The sequence below is a fragment of the Grammomys surdaster genome, unplaced genomic scaffold (genome assembly GCF_004785775.1).
Source record: "Grammomys surdaster isolate TR1022 unplaced genomic scaffold, NIH_TR_1.0 239, whole genome shotgun sequence".
NCBI lineage: Eukaryota > Metazoa > Chordata > Mammalia > Rodentia > Muridae > Grammomys > Grammomys surdaster.
In genome coordinates this window covers 9,905,630-9,923,219 of record NW_021604684.1, presented here as the reverse complement: position 1 = coordinate 9,923,219, position 17,590 = coordinate 9,905,630, and the positions used below count along the sequence as shown (strand labels likewise).

General features: G+C 46.1%; 1 protein-coding gene across 1 annotated transcript in view; it reads left to right on the top strand.

The window, feature by feature from the left end:
- The window catches only part of Pde6a (phosphodiesterase 6A), a 64,190-nt gene extending 46,600 nt beyond the window's left edge, over nt 1-17,590 (top strand). The window contains exons 18-22 of the mRNA XM_028774225.1: nt 10,856-10,919; nt 11,205-11,279; nt 12,998-13,081; nt 14,956-15,103; nt 17,514-17,590. Of these exons, the coding sequence (XP_028630058.1) occupies nt 10,856-10,919; nt 11,205-11,279; nt 12,998-13,081; nt 14,956-15,103; nt 17,514-17,590 (448 nt within the window). The remainder of the gene's footprint in view (nt 1-10,855; nt 10,920-11,204; nt 11,280-12,997; nt 13,082-14,955; nt 15,104-17,513) is intronic.

Genomic DNA, 17,590 nt, shown 5'->3' with positions numbered 1-17,590 from the left:
CAGGCTGAGCCCACAGATCCTCCAGGGAGCCCAGCGCCTCCATGTCTGGGCGTGGTTATCAGTGTTCTCTTTCATAATACTAATCTTCCTGAAAAAAAAAAAAAAAAGCAAAGGCTTAGCAGGCAAGGCGTTCCCACCCTTCTCCCAGTTTACAGAGGAAAGGCACGTTCTTCTCTTTCTTGATCTGCCTTCAGGATTTTGGCTCAGGCGCAAGATTCTTTAGACCACACGACAGAGCAACTATCTGAATGTTAGAAATCTGTTAGAAACACGTGTGTCTTCAAAGCCCCTTTTGATGGACGTGTTACAAGCCTGAGGAAGGGCTGCAGGCCTTCTCTGTTTATATATTCTAATAAAGATACTTTCCTCTAGAGTCTCAAAAGAGATACTCTTGACACAGGGTACACAGGGGTGTTTTTTCTCTGTAATTCCTTGCTATGCATCCTACAATCGATTTACAGCTAAACTATGGTGTGTCTGGAGTTAGGGTCAAATCTAATAAGTTACGGGCTCATTCTATGAGATGCACTTATCTCCCTCTGCCCCCCCACCTCTTCTGGAGATGAAGTTAACGGCAGAGCTACACCTCCTCCCCCACCCTGCTTCCCATGTAAGTGCTGCATACTAACCAGTTGCTCCCCTGGAGCATTCTCCTGCCTTGTTTCTGCCTTGTCTCACATGTCTGGGCTTCTCACATTTCTCACAGATGGATGAGTCAGGCATCCTTATGACTTCCTCCTTAACATCTATCATTTTCCATAATGGCTCATAGAACTCTGGGAACTACCTCACTCACATTTGCCAGCATGGATGGGACGACTGCAGATAGATAACCAGACAGAGGTACATAGGAGCAGTCTGGAGGCAAGTACCCTCTCACCATACAGGTGGCCACTAGCCTAGAAGCCCATCCTGTTGCTGGTTCAAAAGGCTTTTTTTGGTTGTTGTTTGTTTTTGTTGTTTTTCTGAGACAAGAGTCTCACTGTGTAGCCCTGGCTAACCCGGAGCTCGATATTCAGACTAAACTGGCTTTGCAGGAACTCACAGAATCTACCTGCCTCTGCCTCCAGAGAGCTGAGATTAAAGGCATGTAGCATTAGCCCTGGATAAGTGTTTTGCTATAGTTCAGTCTCTAGCCAGTCTTCCCTGGAGTCAGTGAACAGGGATAACATCGAATCCTGAAATCACTTGGTCCTCCTGGTGATAGGCTTCAATCCAAGGCTATCTAGAGATTCCATCCTAAGCCACTTCACTGGCATCATATAAGGTACAATCAGAAGGCGCTCACTGCAAACCAGACACTCTGATTAGAAAATTTAAAGGCTTTAGGAGCTGTGTGCAAAAACATGAGGACAAAGGCCAAATATATTCCATGTTACACATCATTATATACAATATTTTAAAAGCAAAACAAGGCATTGGAAATGGAGGATTTTGTTCTTGGCTGTTTAACACATAGGCAAAATCAAGGTGTGTCCCAATAAGCAACCATAACTTTCTTCAGAGTATATGTCACTGTTTAGGGACCATGCTCTAATAAAGAGCAAAGAGCATCCTTAGGAAGTAGTGAAAGTGACAGATCCTGGTACATATATTTTTAAATTGCTAAAGGGGTCAAACCTCATGACGTTAGGACTCTTCGGAGTTACACTACTGCCTGTCTGTCTGCTTGTCTGCCTGCCTGCCCAACTGCCTACCATCTATCAGTCTACTATTATCTATCTGGTCACCTGTTTATGCAAAACAGTGTTCTGTTGTGACACCTGGAGGAAGGAACCTCTGTTGTGTGTCACAGTTTCAGACGCTTCAGTCTGAGGCCACATGGCCCTTGCTTTGGGTTTTTAACTGCAAAGGTCATCATAACCATACCATGTGCCATAGACGGCCTGGCCTGCTCTCCTTATGGTAACTAAGAAGCAAAGAAAGAGGAAGGAATGGGACCTTTTGTTTGTTTGTTTGTTTTGTTTTGTTTTTTTTCGAGACAGGGTTTCTCTGTGTAGCTCTGGCTGTCCTGGAACTCACTCTGTAGACCAGGCTAGCTTCAAACTCTCAAACTCAGAAATCTGCCTGCCTCTGCCTCCCAAGTGCTGGGATTAAAGGCGTGAGCCACCACCGCCCGGAATGGGACCTTTTAAGGGCACACCCCAACTGACCCAACTTCTACCCAACCCCATCTCCCGTTCACACATCTATACTTTGCAAGAGTGCTGTGGACTAGAGACCAAGCCCTTGGCACGTGAGCCTTTAGGAAGTATTCAAGATCCAAGCCAGAACACTATTTGTCTGTCTATCAATCCATCCAACTGTCTATCTACCTATCCTATATACCTGTGCTGTATCTCTACTTTTCTTAGAATTAAAAATAATGAGGAAAACAAGAGAGGAAAAATATAAATGAAGGCCTAAAGAGATGTCATTGGGATACATTATAATGTGCTTACTGAATTGAAAAGTTACAGGTCAGACTCTGATGTGGCTGCTTTAGTTGATGGCAGGAACCTGTGGCTCCGAGTGACATCACACAATGTGCATTTCTATAAATTAAAGGAGTTAAATCTGAAGCTTCAAAGTTTCATTGAAAGCAATATTCAAACTTGTTATAAGATAAAAATCCCTTTATAAAAATATAATACTGGAAAAGATGTATTAGAATTAATAATGTTTTAATGTACCTGCCCATTTTCAGTATCTTGGGTTAACATAGCGCTCCTGGAGAAATGCCAGGGGTGTAATTAATAGTCCTCTGAGAAGCTTTTGTTCTGTCTTCATGGTGTGTATCCCAGAAATGGAAGACATTAAGACTCTAACGCTGGCTTACAACAAAATGGAAGGAGAGTGTAATTGAACTGTCAGCAGATGGATCACCTGGATAACGATCACAGGATAACTTTTAACAGTGAATTCAGAAAAATTCAAAGAATGGGTGGTTCGTTGTAATGAAACTCCTTCCACCTCCAGGGCATTTATAAAAATCAAAAGTGCCACATAAAACAGATGCTGGTTTTTATCAGTCTAGCAGTAAGAAACGTTTAAAGGACTTTAAAAATCCTGCCTTATGTCCCCGGGGATGAAGTTCCAAAATCAATTACTTTGAGTATCAAATAATTGTTTATTAAAATAGATAATATATTTTGTTCTTTGGTCTAATTGTAAGAGTTAATCCAAAGGGGGAAAATTAACACTTAAAGGCTTATGGTCAGTCAAAAAAAATCAGAAATAACTGAAACTAATCAAGATACTTGGTTACTATAGTATGAAAGGGTGGTCAGGAAAGACTGAAGTGTATACGTAAGTACACAGATAAAAAACATATCCACGTATATATCCACGTATATACAGTGCTAGGATACAGTTCTGCAGAGGTCAAGTGGAAATACAAGTTCAAGGAGAAAAACTTGTTTGTTTTTTCTGTCATAGATGATGATGGTTGATATTGCTACACTGCAGATTCCTTTGGATTTTGAAGAGTGAAGTAATACTTTCCTTGGCTGTCAGTATTTGTGATGCATTGCCAGCTAGATCCTTGTAGATATTTGAACCTATGATGAAATAGTTTCAAGTATTCAAAAGGTTCACAGTTTTCAAAACTGTTTAAGGAGACCTTCATCAAACGTGGTCGGAAGACACAGAAAGCTGGCCTTGACAACCTCAGCACCACTGACGTGGAGGGAAATTAGCTTTTGATGTGGGCCTGTCTTGTGTCCTATGGGCTTTCCCTACCAGATGCCAGTAGCAGACTTTCTACCCCAGTCAAGATTATCAAAATGATTTAGACGGCGGCAGGCACGCTGAGTCTCCCTGGCCAAGAAGCACTGGTGTGAGGTGATCTGAGCTTTGTCCATTGGCTTTTCCATCTCTCATCAGAATCGCTTCTTACCCGGGTAGAGTGGGACAGTTACACAATTAGAGCCTCAGTACACCAGTCTGGGTTTGAGTCTTGGCTCTTACTTACTGGTGGGGTGACCTTAGCAGGTTACTTTACCAGTCTGTGCCTCAGTTTCCTCTGTAACTCAATGGGGATGATGATAGTGTTATTTTCCAGATTCTCCTGGAGCTGAGCTGGGGGTAAGTGGAATGCTTTACAGCATGGCTTGGGTAGGTGGAGCTTTTGGGGTGGCATTTCCTGTAACATAATGGCATATAGATTTGGCCTTTGTCCTTAGTTCCTCACAGGGGGCGCCTAAGAGCCTTGGGTTTTCCTGAGTGGTAATGGTATCTTTTGTTCTTCTGAGGTCACTCTTGGCAAGAGCCTAGATAGTTTTGGAATAGGGGCTGGCTTCTCAGAGAGACCCCATTATAAGAAGCTTGAGACGTATAGCCTCATTTCTACCCTCTAGGGAGGTAGGGAATATCTGGGTAAGCTAATTACTAGTGACACATGGTTTAATTCATCATGTCTACAAGATAAAGCCTTCATAAAATGGTTTAAACATGGGAGTTCGGAGACCTTCTGGATTAACAACCACTTGGAGGTCCTGGGAGACTTGTATCCCCTAAGAGAACTTCCCCACCACCAGCCCTTCTCTGCTTCTCTTTCATCTGCATTTCCTAGTTGGTATAACACAGGCATGAGCAAAGTGTTCCCTGAGTTTTGTGGGCTGACTCGCAAATTATTGAACCCGAAGGGATGTTATGGATGCCCCCATGACTGATTAAAGCCAGATAAGACCAAAGAGGGTCTAATGTAGGGCACAGTATCCAGACTCAGCTTCTGAAGGGAGGGCAGTCTGTGAGATGGGGACACTTAAATCCGTTGAGTCAGCGCTAACTCTAGGTGCTAAGTGTTAGCTCAGAGTTGATCTGTGAGGAGGGAAAATTCTGAGATGTTTGAAGGTTTAGTTAGAAGGCAGGGAGGGATGAGACATGGAGAGGAGAGATGACAAGATACTATTTGGCTAACAGTTTAAGCCAAACCAACAACAACCAACCAAGTAGGAAAGTCAGACTTCACCTTCCTAAACATATGGTGAACCCTTGTCTCTAAACCACCAGACAGAACACCACCAATGTGTTATCATACTCCGCTCAGGTCCTCAATCACTGAGAATCGACAAGCACATCTTCTACACAGCATCCTCGTACCCCAGATCTTCCCACCCTCTGCTCTGCAGCCAGGGTGGATTATTGCACCTTCTTTCCCAAAGGCGTAAGGAAGCTAGAGAACTGGGGGCATCTTCTAACTGCCCCCATCCTGTAGCTGCAAGACTTTCCCCAGGACCTCGCCCTTTCTTTTTCTGACTAGCATCTGTGATGACTCTGTAAACTCTTACTTCCAAGATCTCTTGGTCTGCAGAATTCGGATTCAACAAAAGGAAACCATCAGCACCGAGTGCTTTGATTGTCTTAAAGGTGCTCATGTGTGAGCTTCCTGTCGTTTGAGATCCACACTGAACTCATTGCTGTGTCCTGAGTCATGTCTCTGTGTCAGATCCCTGCCTGGCTCTTGTGTTGCCCTATTGTTAAGTTCACAATATCCCACCAGCTCTTGAGGCAAGGATGTGGTTTCCCACTCCATACCAAGCCCTTTCTGTCTCCTCTTAATTTTAGCTCTCATTTCTTGATTGTGGCCAAACAAGGAGTTGGAAGCCCTCAGCATCCTCAAGTCTAGGGTATAGGGCCTGCTGCCCGACTTCATATGACTTACAAGACTTTTTTGTTTTGCTTTGTTTTGTTTTGTTTTGTTTGAGATGGTCTCACTACATAGCCCTGTATAGCCTGGAACTCACAATATATATCAGGCTGGCCTTGAACTCATAGAGAGATCTGTTTTCCCAAACCTTACAAGTGCTGGGATTAAAAGTGTGTGCCACCATGCCTGGTGCTGATTATATTTTTAAGTGGTTGGTGGAAAATTTTAAAAATATCATTTCACACCAAAAGAAACTAAAGTTTCTATGTTCATAAGTGAAATTTGATCCTTTTAGGGAGAGCTACGTTCTGACTTTATGGGCTGTGGGTTCTTTTGCCTTTATGGCGCCTTCCTCCATAAAAATCAATCAATAAATTAGTTAGCAAATAAATACAAATGATATCTTATGACTTTATTGGTAGAAAGATAAACTAAGAAAATTTATTATCATTTCCTTTGTTCTTCTGACTTTATTGATTGATTTGTTGAGTCTGTCTTCATAATCTCAGCTGACCTGGAGGTCACAACAATCCTCCTGCTCTGGTCTCCCAAGTGTTGGGATTACAGGCATGAATCACTACATCTGGGTTTCTTCTGTCAAAAGCAATTAAAATTAAGGTATTTTCATAAACTTCCAAAAATATATGAATCTTTAGCATTAGAAGTCAGATCAGGAAGTAAAACAGGACAGGAACCTGGAGGCAGAGCTGATGCAGAGGCCATGGAGGGTGCTGCTTACTGTATTGCTCCTCATGGCTTGCTCAGTCTGCTTTCTTGTAGAACCCAGGACCACCAGCCCAGGGATGACATCACCCATAACAGGTTGAGCTCTTCCCCATCAATCACTAATTAAGAAAATGCCTTACAGCTGGATCTTATGGAGTATTTTCTCAATTGAAGTTCCCTCCGTTCAGATAACTCTAGCATGTGTCAAGTTGACACAAGACCAGCCAGCACACCCTGCTTTCTTATTATGTTTGGCCGCTCCTGCATCACAGATGGAGCTGAACAAAGAGATACAATAGAGACCACGTCTTCTGCAAAACCTAAAACATCCATCACTGGGACCTTTGCACAAAGTTGATCAACTCTTGGTCTAGTGTTTTACAAAGGAGAAAAGAGAGATCCAGAGAGACAGAAAAGTGACTTACCTGGTGACTTACCCAGGACTGTGGCCCAAGACAAAAGGCCAGCTCCTGCTTATCCACTATTCTCATGCTGCTGAAAGGCCTCCCAGGGAGTGTCTGAGCCGGTGTTCTACAGAGTTCTGGAAATTGGAGGGCTAGAGTGCGTTCTCATGAAAGTCAGCCAGAGGGCAGGAAGAAGGCCTCTGGGCTTCACAGCCAAGTTCTGGAAGGCCTTGTGGATAGACCAGGTAAGAACAACTTAGCTGCCCTTGAGCAAGCTGAACTCTTAGAGTAGCTGTCCTCCTAAATGGTAATTTGATAATGTGATGAGAAGCTGAGGACAACAGGCGCTAGTAAAACCCATGCTTTGTGCTCGCCCTGACCTCTCAGGGGGAACGACCACGTGAAGTGACTGAATTCCTTTTGACCCACAAAACCAGAATTTCATGGGTTCTAACCTGGTACAGCTGTCTCATTTTACACACAGAGCTGAAAGACGTATCTTAGGCATCTTGTTCTAGTCATTTCAAGCCAAGCGAAGGTGGAAGGGCAGGATTCTTCTGGGTCTGATGCCAAAGCCCTGCACGGAAGCATTAAACTCCAATCCTTCCTCCCTTGGTGACTTTGGCCTAACAAGACGCTCTGGCATGGGTCCCTTAAGATCATCCTGGGTCTTCTTGTACACATGTCCTCCTTCACTCCATTTCACCTCCATGCTTCCGTCTTCCACCAGCTGAGTTTTCTCTTCAACTGCTGACACCGCCTGGGCATTTTCTTGATTTCTTCCATCTCCTGCTCATTCCCAAGATGGTTTCCTTCTTTAACTCCCCTGGCACAGAGCTCAACAACAAAGCCTCTGTGGTGTGTAAATCTGACCTTGTCCCTCTTCCATTCAAATCTCCCTGTACTTTGGGGGATGTGGCCCTGTGCCTCTCCCCATCCTACCTGCTTCGAGAGGTCTACACCCACGTATCAAGGGCTCCTCTCTCTGTCTCTGTCTGTCTCTGCCTCTCTCATTCTTGAGACACAGTTTCTTTGTGTAGCACTGGTTGTCCTGGAATTCTCTTTGTAGACCAGGCTAACCTCAAACTCGGAGATCCACCTGCCTCTGTCTGCCGAGTCCTGAGATTAAAGGCATGGACCACCTTGCCCAGCCTGATTGGGCTTCTCTTAACAAGGCTCCTAAGGGTTTCCCAAGTTTCTCCCTCCTATGCCCCAGCCTTCTGAATGCCACCAAACTTCCTGTTACCTGGTGCCAGGTGTTCCCTCTGCCTTCTTTACCAAGTTAATGATGACATCATAGCTGCTCTAACATTAACTGGTTGCTTAAAAGGCTTTACTTCTTAATACCATTAGGTTAAGGCTTCAGTGTATGGATTTGGGGGAACATAGTATTTGGTCCAGAGCAGAAAACGCCTATGCCCACCTCTTGCCCGGCTCTACTGTTATCTCTCAGCCTGAGCAGGACCAGTTGCTCTCACTTATAGGCACTCCCCTCCCCTCTCCTCCAAGTTTTCTTCTGTGCCTTGCACTTAACTGTCCTTAGCATAGTGCCATGTGAGTGCTCTGCTCTGTGTTCCTGGAGTGACCATGAGCTTTATCTGGGCCTCCCTGAATCCCTCACATCTCACACAGCACCTGAGACCCTAGGACACATCATGGGTGGTGATGAGGCACAGCCATGCCTTGTCTTTAGGGCGTGAAGTTTGGATTAGTTATTCTGGGGCTACATGGCCTTCTTCCAGCTCACGAACACACCAAGTCGGCCTATAACACACATGGGTGTGCTTCCCCAACCTCCAGGAAAGTTTCTATGTGATCTTTTAGCCAAGCAAATCAAATATCCTGTACTACCCGGAAGCCACACCTGCGGTTGAACCTGGGGACAATGACAAGTACCAGGGAAGTGGTGACTCTTGTATACAGAGCTAACTGTTTATTTGCCTGGTCTGTTTACATGTGCACACACCTAACATTAAACATACTATAAAGCCCTAAGATGTTGCTATGAAACAGCATTTCTGGAAGCTTATCCCCTTGAAAACTTACCCACTAAAAATCACATGTCACGTTACATAATTAAAGATTTTATTTAAACTTGTTTATGTTTTATGAGTGACCCATGTGGCCTCCTGGACCAGCTGATACAAAATGTTCCAATGTACAGGTGACTGGTTGTAAACGTCATCTATGAGGCTAGGGAGATAGCTCAGACAACAGTCAAATGCTTGCCGTGCAAGCACAAAAATCTGAATCCAGATCTCTAGCACTTGTGTTAAAGATACAAGCTCTGGAGGTACACTCCTGTCCCTCCAGAGGTGGGGATAGGAAGAACCCTGGGGCTTTCTGGCCACCTAACAGAGCTCCAGCTTTAGTGAGGTACCCTGTCTCAAAAAATAAAGTGGAGAAGCAACTGGAGAAGATATCTGACCTGGGACTCTGTCTTCTACATGCACACACAGATGCACCTGCTGACACACATACATGTGTACCCATGAACATGTATAAACCCATACACACAAACAAAACCATAAAGATAAAGAACATCGCATTTTAAAAATGTCTAAGCAGAAATTTGGTTCAAAGCCCAGCCTTTCTGCACTATTGCCCTCCAACTCCTGCCCTTGTAGCGGAGTCAGGCTGACCCTGTTTCTTCTGCTTCATCCGAGTAGGCATGGCTATAGGCAAGCCTTTTTGCCTCTTTTTGTTGTTCCTTCCTACAACACAGCTCTGACATGTCTCCCTCCTTTACTGATCCCATACCATGTGCAGACCCAACATGGGCCTTAATCTCTGCTTTAGTTCTGTTGCTTCAACAAAACACCAGGACCGAAAAGCAAGCTGGGGAGAAAAGGTTTATTTGGCTTATATTTCTGTATCACTGTTCATCCTTGAAGGAAGTCAGGAGAGGAACTTAAGCAGGGCTGGAACCTGGAGGCAGGAGCTGATACAGAGACCGTGGTGAAGGGTGTTGCTACTGTCCTGTTTCCCCTGGCTTGCTCAGCCTGCTTTATTATAAAACCCAGGCCCACCAGCGCAGGGATGGAACTACCTACAATGGGTTGGGCCTTCCTTCATCAATCACTAAGTAAGAAAATGCCTTACAGCTGGATCTTATGGAGGCATTTTCTCACTTGAAGTTCTCTCCTTTTGGATAACTCCTTTTGTACATCAGGTAGACCTAAGATTAGCCAGCACAACCTCAAAGCCCAGGTTGGCTGACTGGAATGTTTTCTCATTCTGCTCCCTCTGTGGCTTCTATTCTTCCCTGTCCTCATCCTTATACTCTCTGCTGTACCCACTGTGTAGGGATTCATGGCCTGCCTCCCCATCAGTGTGAGACGGGACTATTCACCAAGTCCGTGGCTCCTCATTAGCCATCTGGCTGGTCACTGAGTCCAAGTGCTCCCAATTCCCTTGCCTCCAGAACTTGGGTTATAGGAGCATTTCTCTGTGCCTGGCTTGGTGCATGGGTGCTGGAGATCAACACTCAGGTCCTTATTCTCACAAGGGGAGCACTCTAATGGCTGAAACATCTCTTCAACCTGACAACATTTTTACTTTGGGGAATAAACCATCGATCTGTACCACATGAGTGGTGCTAGATAGGAAGTGATGTTTGTGTGTCCAGCAAAGTGCAGACTCCTGTCTCTTCAGTAAGATGGAGTCACTCAGGTCAAGGCACAGCCTGAGAAGACAGTTTATATAATATATAGTAAGGGCCCAATTTGATCCCAACAGGAATAGATACTCAGTGTGTTTACTGCGCACACTCCATGACTGAGTGCAACAGATTGAATTCCATGTTCATTGTCTCACCTAGCCTTGTGTCTGATCTATGAGGGAAGCATGACTGTTATTACAGACAGGAAAGCAGAGGCTTAGAGAGTTGAACCTAATGGCAAACCTCTGATTATATACAGAGGCAGGACTCAAACCTGTGACTTGAAACTCCACATACAACGGGAAGAATGAGCAAGGGCTCACAAAATGGTGGAGTTACCTACGAGGAATCGGGCAGAGAAAAGTGAGGGGAATTGAATTATCTGGGTTTTGTAGCTTTAAATGGCTTTGGACTGAGAGTATTCTGTGTGCCCAGGGCCATGATGATGACAGCCTGTGATCTCTCAGCCATCACCAAGCCCTGGGAGGTGCAGAGCAAGGTATGGACTCTTCCTGCCCTGGCAGAGGGAGCTCAGTATTGTCGATTACAGCTAATGAGGCTGGAACCTCTTAGCCCAACTCCACCCTCTCCGTCTCTCCAGTGACGATAAATGGGAGTACCAGGGAAGGGGTGGGCTTTCCTCATTTGCTGAACTTGAAGTACACGTGAAGTGGGAGTAGGGGTAGGAGGGTTGGGCTGTGCATGTGTATGTATGTATGTATGTGTGTATGTATGTATATATGTATGTATGTATGTTGTATATGACTGGGTCCATCGGTTGCAGGTGGCTCTGCTGGTGGCTGCTGAATTCTGGGAGCAAGGAGACCTGGAGCGCACAGTGCTGCAACAGAATCCCATTGTGAGTAGTCAAAGGAAAGGGGGTGTCATCTGGCTGTCAAGAGAGTACCATTTCTTCCTGACCAATGGAGGTGTGACCAATGACACAGGGCTGTGTGACCTTACTTTGATCTTTTACCAGCACAGTGGTTCTCTGAGATGGTAAACGGTTTCTAGATGACCCTCAACCTCATTCTTTGAGAACACAAACGGGGGCCAGAGATATGTGCTCTACAGTTATTTACCCCTCTGCAATTTGAAAGCCTTGTTGTCAGCATGTGGGTCCTTAGCTAGGTAGAGCTTGACCAGTGGATACCTGATGCTCTTTCAGATACAGAGGAACAAGGGCCACTTACCCTGGCTCTCTTAAGTGCTCAGAGCCAGCTAGAGGAAGCTTGTCTATCTGAGAATTTATCTTACCACTGAGAGTGGACTTGCCTGGGACTGAGGGTCAGCTGGCTTCTGACAGTTAGGAACTGTCCCCAAAGGCCTGAGGGTGAAGCTAGGAAGAGGGCTTCGGGTGAAGGAATAAAAAAGACAAACCACGGATGGGGAACAGACGGAACTGTGGGAATGCTGAGGGTTCATGGGTCACCACCTCAGCCTTCAGTGGGAGTCCAGAGAGAGGAAAAGGCAGGGCAGGTGGAACATGAAAAGAACATGAAGAGCCCCAGGGATCTGTGTCTTCCCTCCTTCCTCCTTTCTTCTCTTGCCTTGGGCAGATTTTAAGGATGAGGGTGGGAGTGTGGGGGTGGGGGGTGGGAGGGGAACAGCCACATTTCTTGGCAAAATATCATAAGAGTGGTCTCTAGGCCACTCGCTAATATTCTCTGAAACCTCTTGAGCCGAACAGTCACAATCTACTTTGATCTCAGCACCGCCACCATCTTTTGTTGGTTTTGTTCCATTAACATTTTAAAATGTTGACTGACTAGTTAGTGATCTCTCAGTCCCATCAGCCAGAGTCAACAGTCAGCAAAGCATGCCCATGCTCTGTTTATCTATTCTGCGCTGTGCATTTTTTTCCTTCCCCGTTTGGCTGAGGTATTTTATGTGAATCCCAGACATGGCCATTCCTTCCTAAACACTTAGCATGTATCTCAGTGAGAGAAGGTTTGATTACAGATAAAAACATAGCTCACACTGACATCATCTGCAGTGATATTTTAACAGCACCTCGCTTCCACTGCTTGTCTCCATTGATGGAGAAAAAGAATTCTGTTTATTTGTCCAAATCAGAACCCAAACACAGTGTGGCTCCACCTCTGAAGCTTCACAGAAGCGGCAGCAGGTTGCTCCCCTCCTCCCTTTCTCTTGTCTCTCCTCCCCTCCCCCCTCCCCACCCCTCCCCCCCACCCCCACCCCCATACTCCCATGTAATTGTTAAAGACAGTGGGTGTTTGTTTGGCTAGTGTTTCCCACACTCTGGCTTGGTCACTTACATTCTGCATGCCCCTTAACACATCCCCCTCTGTCTTCCATATTTCTTCAAATTGCTAGTCAAATCCGGAAGCTTGGTGAGTTTAGGATTTTATTTATTTTATCTTATTTCTGAGAGTCTCCCACAGGGCAGGCTGGCCTTAGGCTCACTATGAGTTGAGGATGGCCTTGAACACAGTGATTACAGCCCAGTCCTACCACTCCTAGTTCTTCTTCTTTCCTTTTTTGCAAGAATGTTTCTTGGGTTGGATGACTCCTTATTCTTGCCCAATGCCATTAACTCTTTCTCTCCCACGACAGCCCATGATGGACAGAAACAAGGCAGATGAGCTCCCCAAACTTCAAGTTGGCTTCATTGACTTTGTGTGCACTTTTGTCTATAAGGTAGGCTTCCTCAGAGTCCAGCACACAGCAAGACAATCACATGACACTTTGCAGAACAGTCATTACCTCCAGTGGCATGTGGTTCTCGGGACGGCCCTCTAGAGGGGAATGAAGCCTGGAGCTTGTTCCCTCTCCTTGCTCAACAAATACTCATGGGACAAAAGCTAAGCCTGCTTCTGTGAACACAATGTCATTGCGAAGAAGTAAGTCAGAATTTCTCCTGTAGTTCTCATTCAGGTTAGTCTCTTCTTGAGCAGCCCCTCACCGACAAACCCATCTCTATTGTCTACCTGCTGCCTCTTCATTTTTGAGACTTGGTCTGGCTATGGGCTGATCTCCAACTCATGATCCTCCTGCCTCAGCCTCCAAAGTGCTGGTGTAACAGCAATCACATCACTATGCCTGACTCTACTTCCCGTGAATTATTTTTCTTTTGGCCACATTATATATAAGGAAATGGAGGTCAGAACAGATGCGACAGGGCCAGCATCTCTGGACCCACCTCTGGGTCAGGACAGAAGCTTGGCTCACCTAATACCCAGGCCAGGGCTTTCTACAGTATGAGCTGTAGTTCTTTTGTATGGAAGAAGAACAAATGATCCCCAGAGGGAACAAAAGTATTTCTGTCATCACACAGACCAAGGGTCATCTGCTCAACAGGACAGCACGGCTGATGCTCACACTCTAGCAGAAGAGTTATGAATGGGGATTTTGAGTTTATTTACCTGCTTAATCCCAACTCCTCTAGGGTAGGTACCGTTACTGCCCAACTATCTAGATGAAAGTGAACTTCAGCAGTGGGACGGTCAGCAGTGACCATCCCAAAGTCACACAGCTTCTGGTAGAGCATAGACACAGCGAGCCCTGCCTGGCTCCTGCTGCAATGGATCCTCCTCACTTCGGCAAACCTACTTCACCAACCTGCACTCCAGTCTCTCTCACTACAAGCCCAGGAGTGATGAGACAACCCACACTGGTGGCGGGACTCAAAAGACCAGAGGAGATAAAATGTCCCATAGATTACAGGGTACTGTGCCCAAGGAATTATTTATTCAGTTCCTAGAGTGGCAGGAGGTCATAGGAATAACCTCAATAACCCAGATTCATTCACTGAATATTTACGAAGTATCTGTGTGTTCCAGACCAGTGCTAATTCTGAACCAACTGAGGGGATGACCCAGACACTTCCTGCCATCTCTAGGTGTCATCCTCTGGGAGAGGCAGGCAAAGGGACTCATTATAGGGAAGTGGGAGTTGATTAGAGAAGGCTTTGGGGACATCCAGTGGGGACCTGGTTTACTTACCGGGTCAGAAAAGGTTTCCCTGGGGGAGGTGTTAGGGATGTAGGGACCTCAAGGAAAAGGGGAAAGGTAGAATGTTCCATCAGAAAGAACAGCAGTGGGAAGTCCACAGGTGGGAAGAAACACTCATGAAGTGAGATGTGGATGCCTGGGACTTCTGGATGTGAAAGAATAGAGATCAGTGAGTGACATGCTAAGACTGACACCGCGCCCTGAAGGAATGGCTGTACAGGAAGGGTCCAAGCAGGGGAAGGAAGGGCTCCCTAGTGTCAGCAGGCATGAGAGGCAGCTCACTCCAGTGCCAGGCAGAACGTACTCCACCTTGATCCAGGGTCCTAAGGCAATGCCCCTGTTTCACTGAGCCTGCTGGAGATGAAGTGTTATGGCCAAGCCACACAGTACTTGGCAAAATCTGGTCCCTAGATAGAGGCTACGGGATGCTCTAGGGTCCTGTAGTTGAATATAAAGTAGACTCGTTCTCTCTCTCTCTCTCTCTCTCTCTCTCTCTCTCTCTCTCTCTCTCTCTCTCTCCTGCCTCCCTCCCGCTCATTGTACTTCTCCACTTCATCCCAGGAATTCTCCCGGTTTCATGAGGAGATCACACCCATGCTGGATGGGATCACTAACAACCGCAAGGAATGGAAGGCACTGGCTGATGATTATGAGGCCAAGATGAAGGCACTGGAGGAGGAGAAGCAGAAGCAGCAGGCAGCCAAGCAAGGTAGGCAGAAGGGGCAGGGTGGAGTCTTGGCCAGGCACACTTTCAGCACGCAGTGCATCTGGGCTTGAGCTGTGGTCTCCATTCTGTGTGGGAGGGCACTGAGCCTGCTGGTGGTGAGGTATTGTGGCTAAGCCACACAGTCAGTATGAGGCAGAATCTGGTCCCTAGATAGAGGCTGAGGCACGCTCTAGGGTCCTGTAGTTAAACATAAGGTAGACTCTGATTCTAAGGCTGCAGACATTTGTGTTAGGAACTATTAGTTAGAAGGAATTTTAAAAGCGGACTTTCCGACGCTTGTCTACCTGAGTCCTAGCTTTACCGCCACGAGGTTTGGTTTGTATTACTAGTGAAAGAGGGCTAGCTATCCTCCACAGCACAGCACCCTTTTCAGTATATGGTTGGAAAGGTCTCCTCTGAACTCAAAGTACATTTGACTTGTAAAACTCTTAGTGGCAACTTCAGAACTACCCCACACTGCCCAGGGCTGAGCCCAGCAGGGGCCTACCCATGCTCACATTAAGTACCATGTGTAGAGGCTATGGAGATGGCTCAGGTCTCACATAAAGTCAGATGCCATATGAGAGAGAGAGAGAGAGAGAGAGAGAGAGAGAGAGAGAGAGATCACAGGCCAGCTAGCCTCAAATAATGAAGAAGAGACCCTGTTGAAATATGGTGAGGACTGACATCTGAAGTTGTCCTTTGACCTTTTTTTTACATGTGTACCATGGCATGCAACATCTGAACTCAAACGTATGAATGAGCACCCACTTACCTCCCCCCACACGTACACACAAACTCATACATAACTAGGTATACAGGGGGGTTGTGTGAAGTTAAGTACAGGAACACATGCTTATAAGCCCAGCACTCGAGAGACTAAGATAGGCAAATTACTTTGAATTTTAAAACCAGCCTTTCTCTCTCTCTCTCTCTCTCTCTCTCTCTCTCTCTCTCTCTCTCTCTCAATTTATTTATTTTCTAAGTACACTGCAGCTGTCTTCAGGCACACCAGAAGAGGGGATCTGATCCCATTACAGATGGTTGTGAGCCACCATGTAGTTACTGGGAATTGAATTCAGGACCTCTGGAAGAGCAATCAGTGCTCTTAACCACTGAGCCATCTCTCCAGTCCTAGCCCTCTCTTAAAATATAACAAAAACAAGCAAACTAAAAGCAATAGCAAAAAGGGGCAGGGCTAGCAAGATGGCTCAGCTCATAAAAACTCTTGCTGTGTAAATCTGGTGCCCTGAGTCCAATCTCACAGCCCATAAAAGCCAGATAGAGCACCATGAATCTGCACCTTCAGTATTTCTATATCAGGATGGATGGGGGGAGCTCAGAGGCCTGGGCTAGCAGAAACAAGAGACCTTGCCTCAGTAGGTGGAAGGGGAGGACTGATTCTCAAAAGTGGTCCTCTGACCTCCACCTTTGCTGTGGCATGTGTGCTGCCCCAACTATTAAATGTAATCAGAGAGAGGGAGAGATGGAGACAGGTTGACAAAGACCGTGTGCAGGAAGGAGCAGAAACTAGAAACCAAAACTTCACACACAACTTCAAATGAAATTTGTCCCAGCTCCTGTCACATGGCATCATATGACACAATTGCCTCTGTCCTCCCCAAGTTATCTCTGTCTAGCCTTGTGTTCTGTTTCCTCACAGGACTTGACTTCTTGTCCCTGCCATAGGCTGTCCGACTTCCTGAGCACCTGTCTCTCTGTTCTCAGTACAGACGCTGTCTGGTCCCTAGTTAGGGAGCGGGTTTGAAGATGGGGGCACCCTTGCTATCTCCCAAGGGTCTCTTAGGAGCAGGGTCCCAAGGGTCACTGCTCCTGTGGGTGGATTTTGTTAGTGCACGAGCTGTCTTTGGGAAAAGGAGCAGGTTTGTGTAAACATGAGGCCTACTGTTTTCCTTTTTAAAATAGCAGCGCAGGGAGTTGAACCCAGGCCTGATAAATACTGCGAAGGGCTCTATCCCTGAGCTATCTCTCTAGCCCAGGAGCTTTTTCTTAAAATGTGAATTTGCTATCCACCTTTTAAAGTTGGGATACTCCAGATCTAACAATCAAACAAAAAGAGATTTTCAGCTTTTTTTTTTTTTTTTTTTTTTTAAGTTCAATATCTGGCCACATCAGTAGACTAGATGAAAGTGGCTGGAGCTAAATAGTGACTGTCCCCTGGGAGTTTTCTCCCCCAAGTCAGTCCCTACAGCTCCCTATGTCTCACAGGTGTTAGCTGACATTTGTCACTCTGTGTGGCTTCTCAGTGGGGAGAACCTCTGGTTCCTCTGCTTCTCCTGACTCCCGTGTCTGCTCTCTGCATGTGCCAAGCCTTGAACTTGATCCAAAGGGGTCAAAGGCAGGTTTGCTGCAGCCTCCTCTCACCTGCTGTGTGCTTTCCTGTTCTTCACAGCTGCTTCCGGGAACCAGCCAGGAGGGAACCCCAGTCCAGGGGGCGCACCTGCATCCAAGTCCTGTTGCATCCAGTAG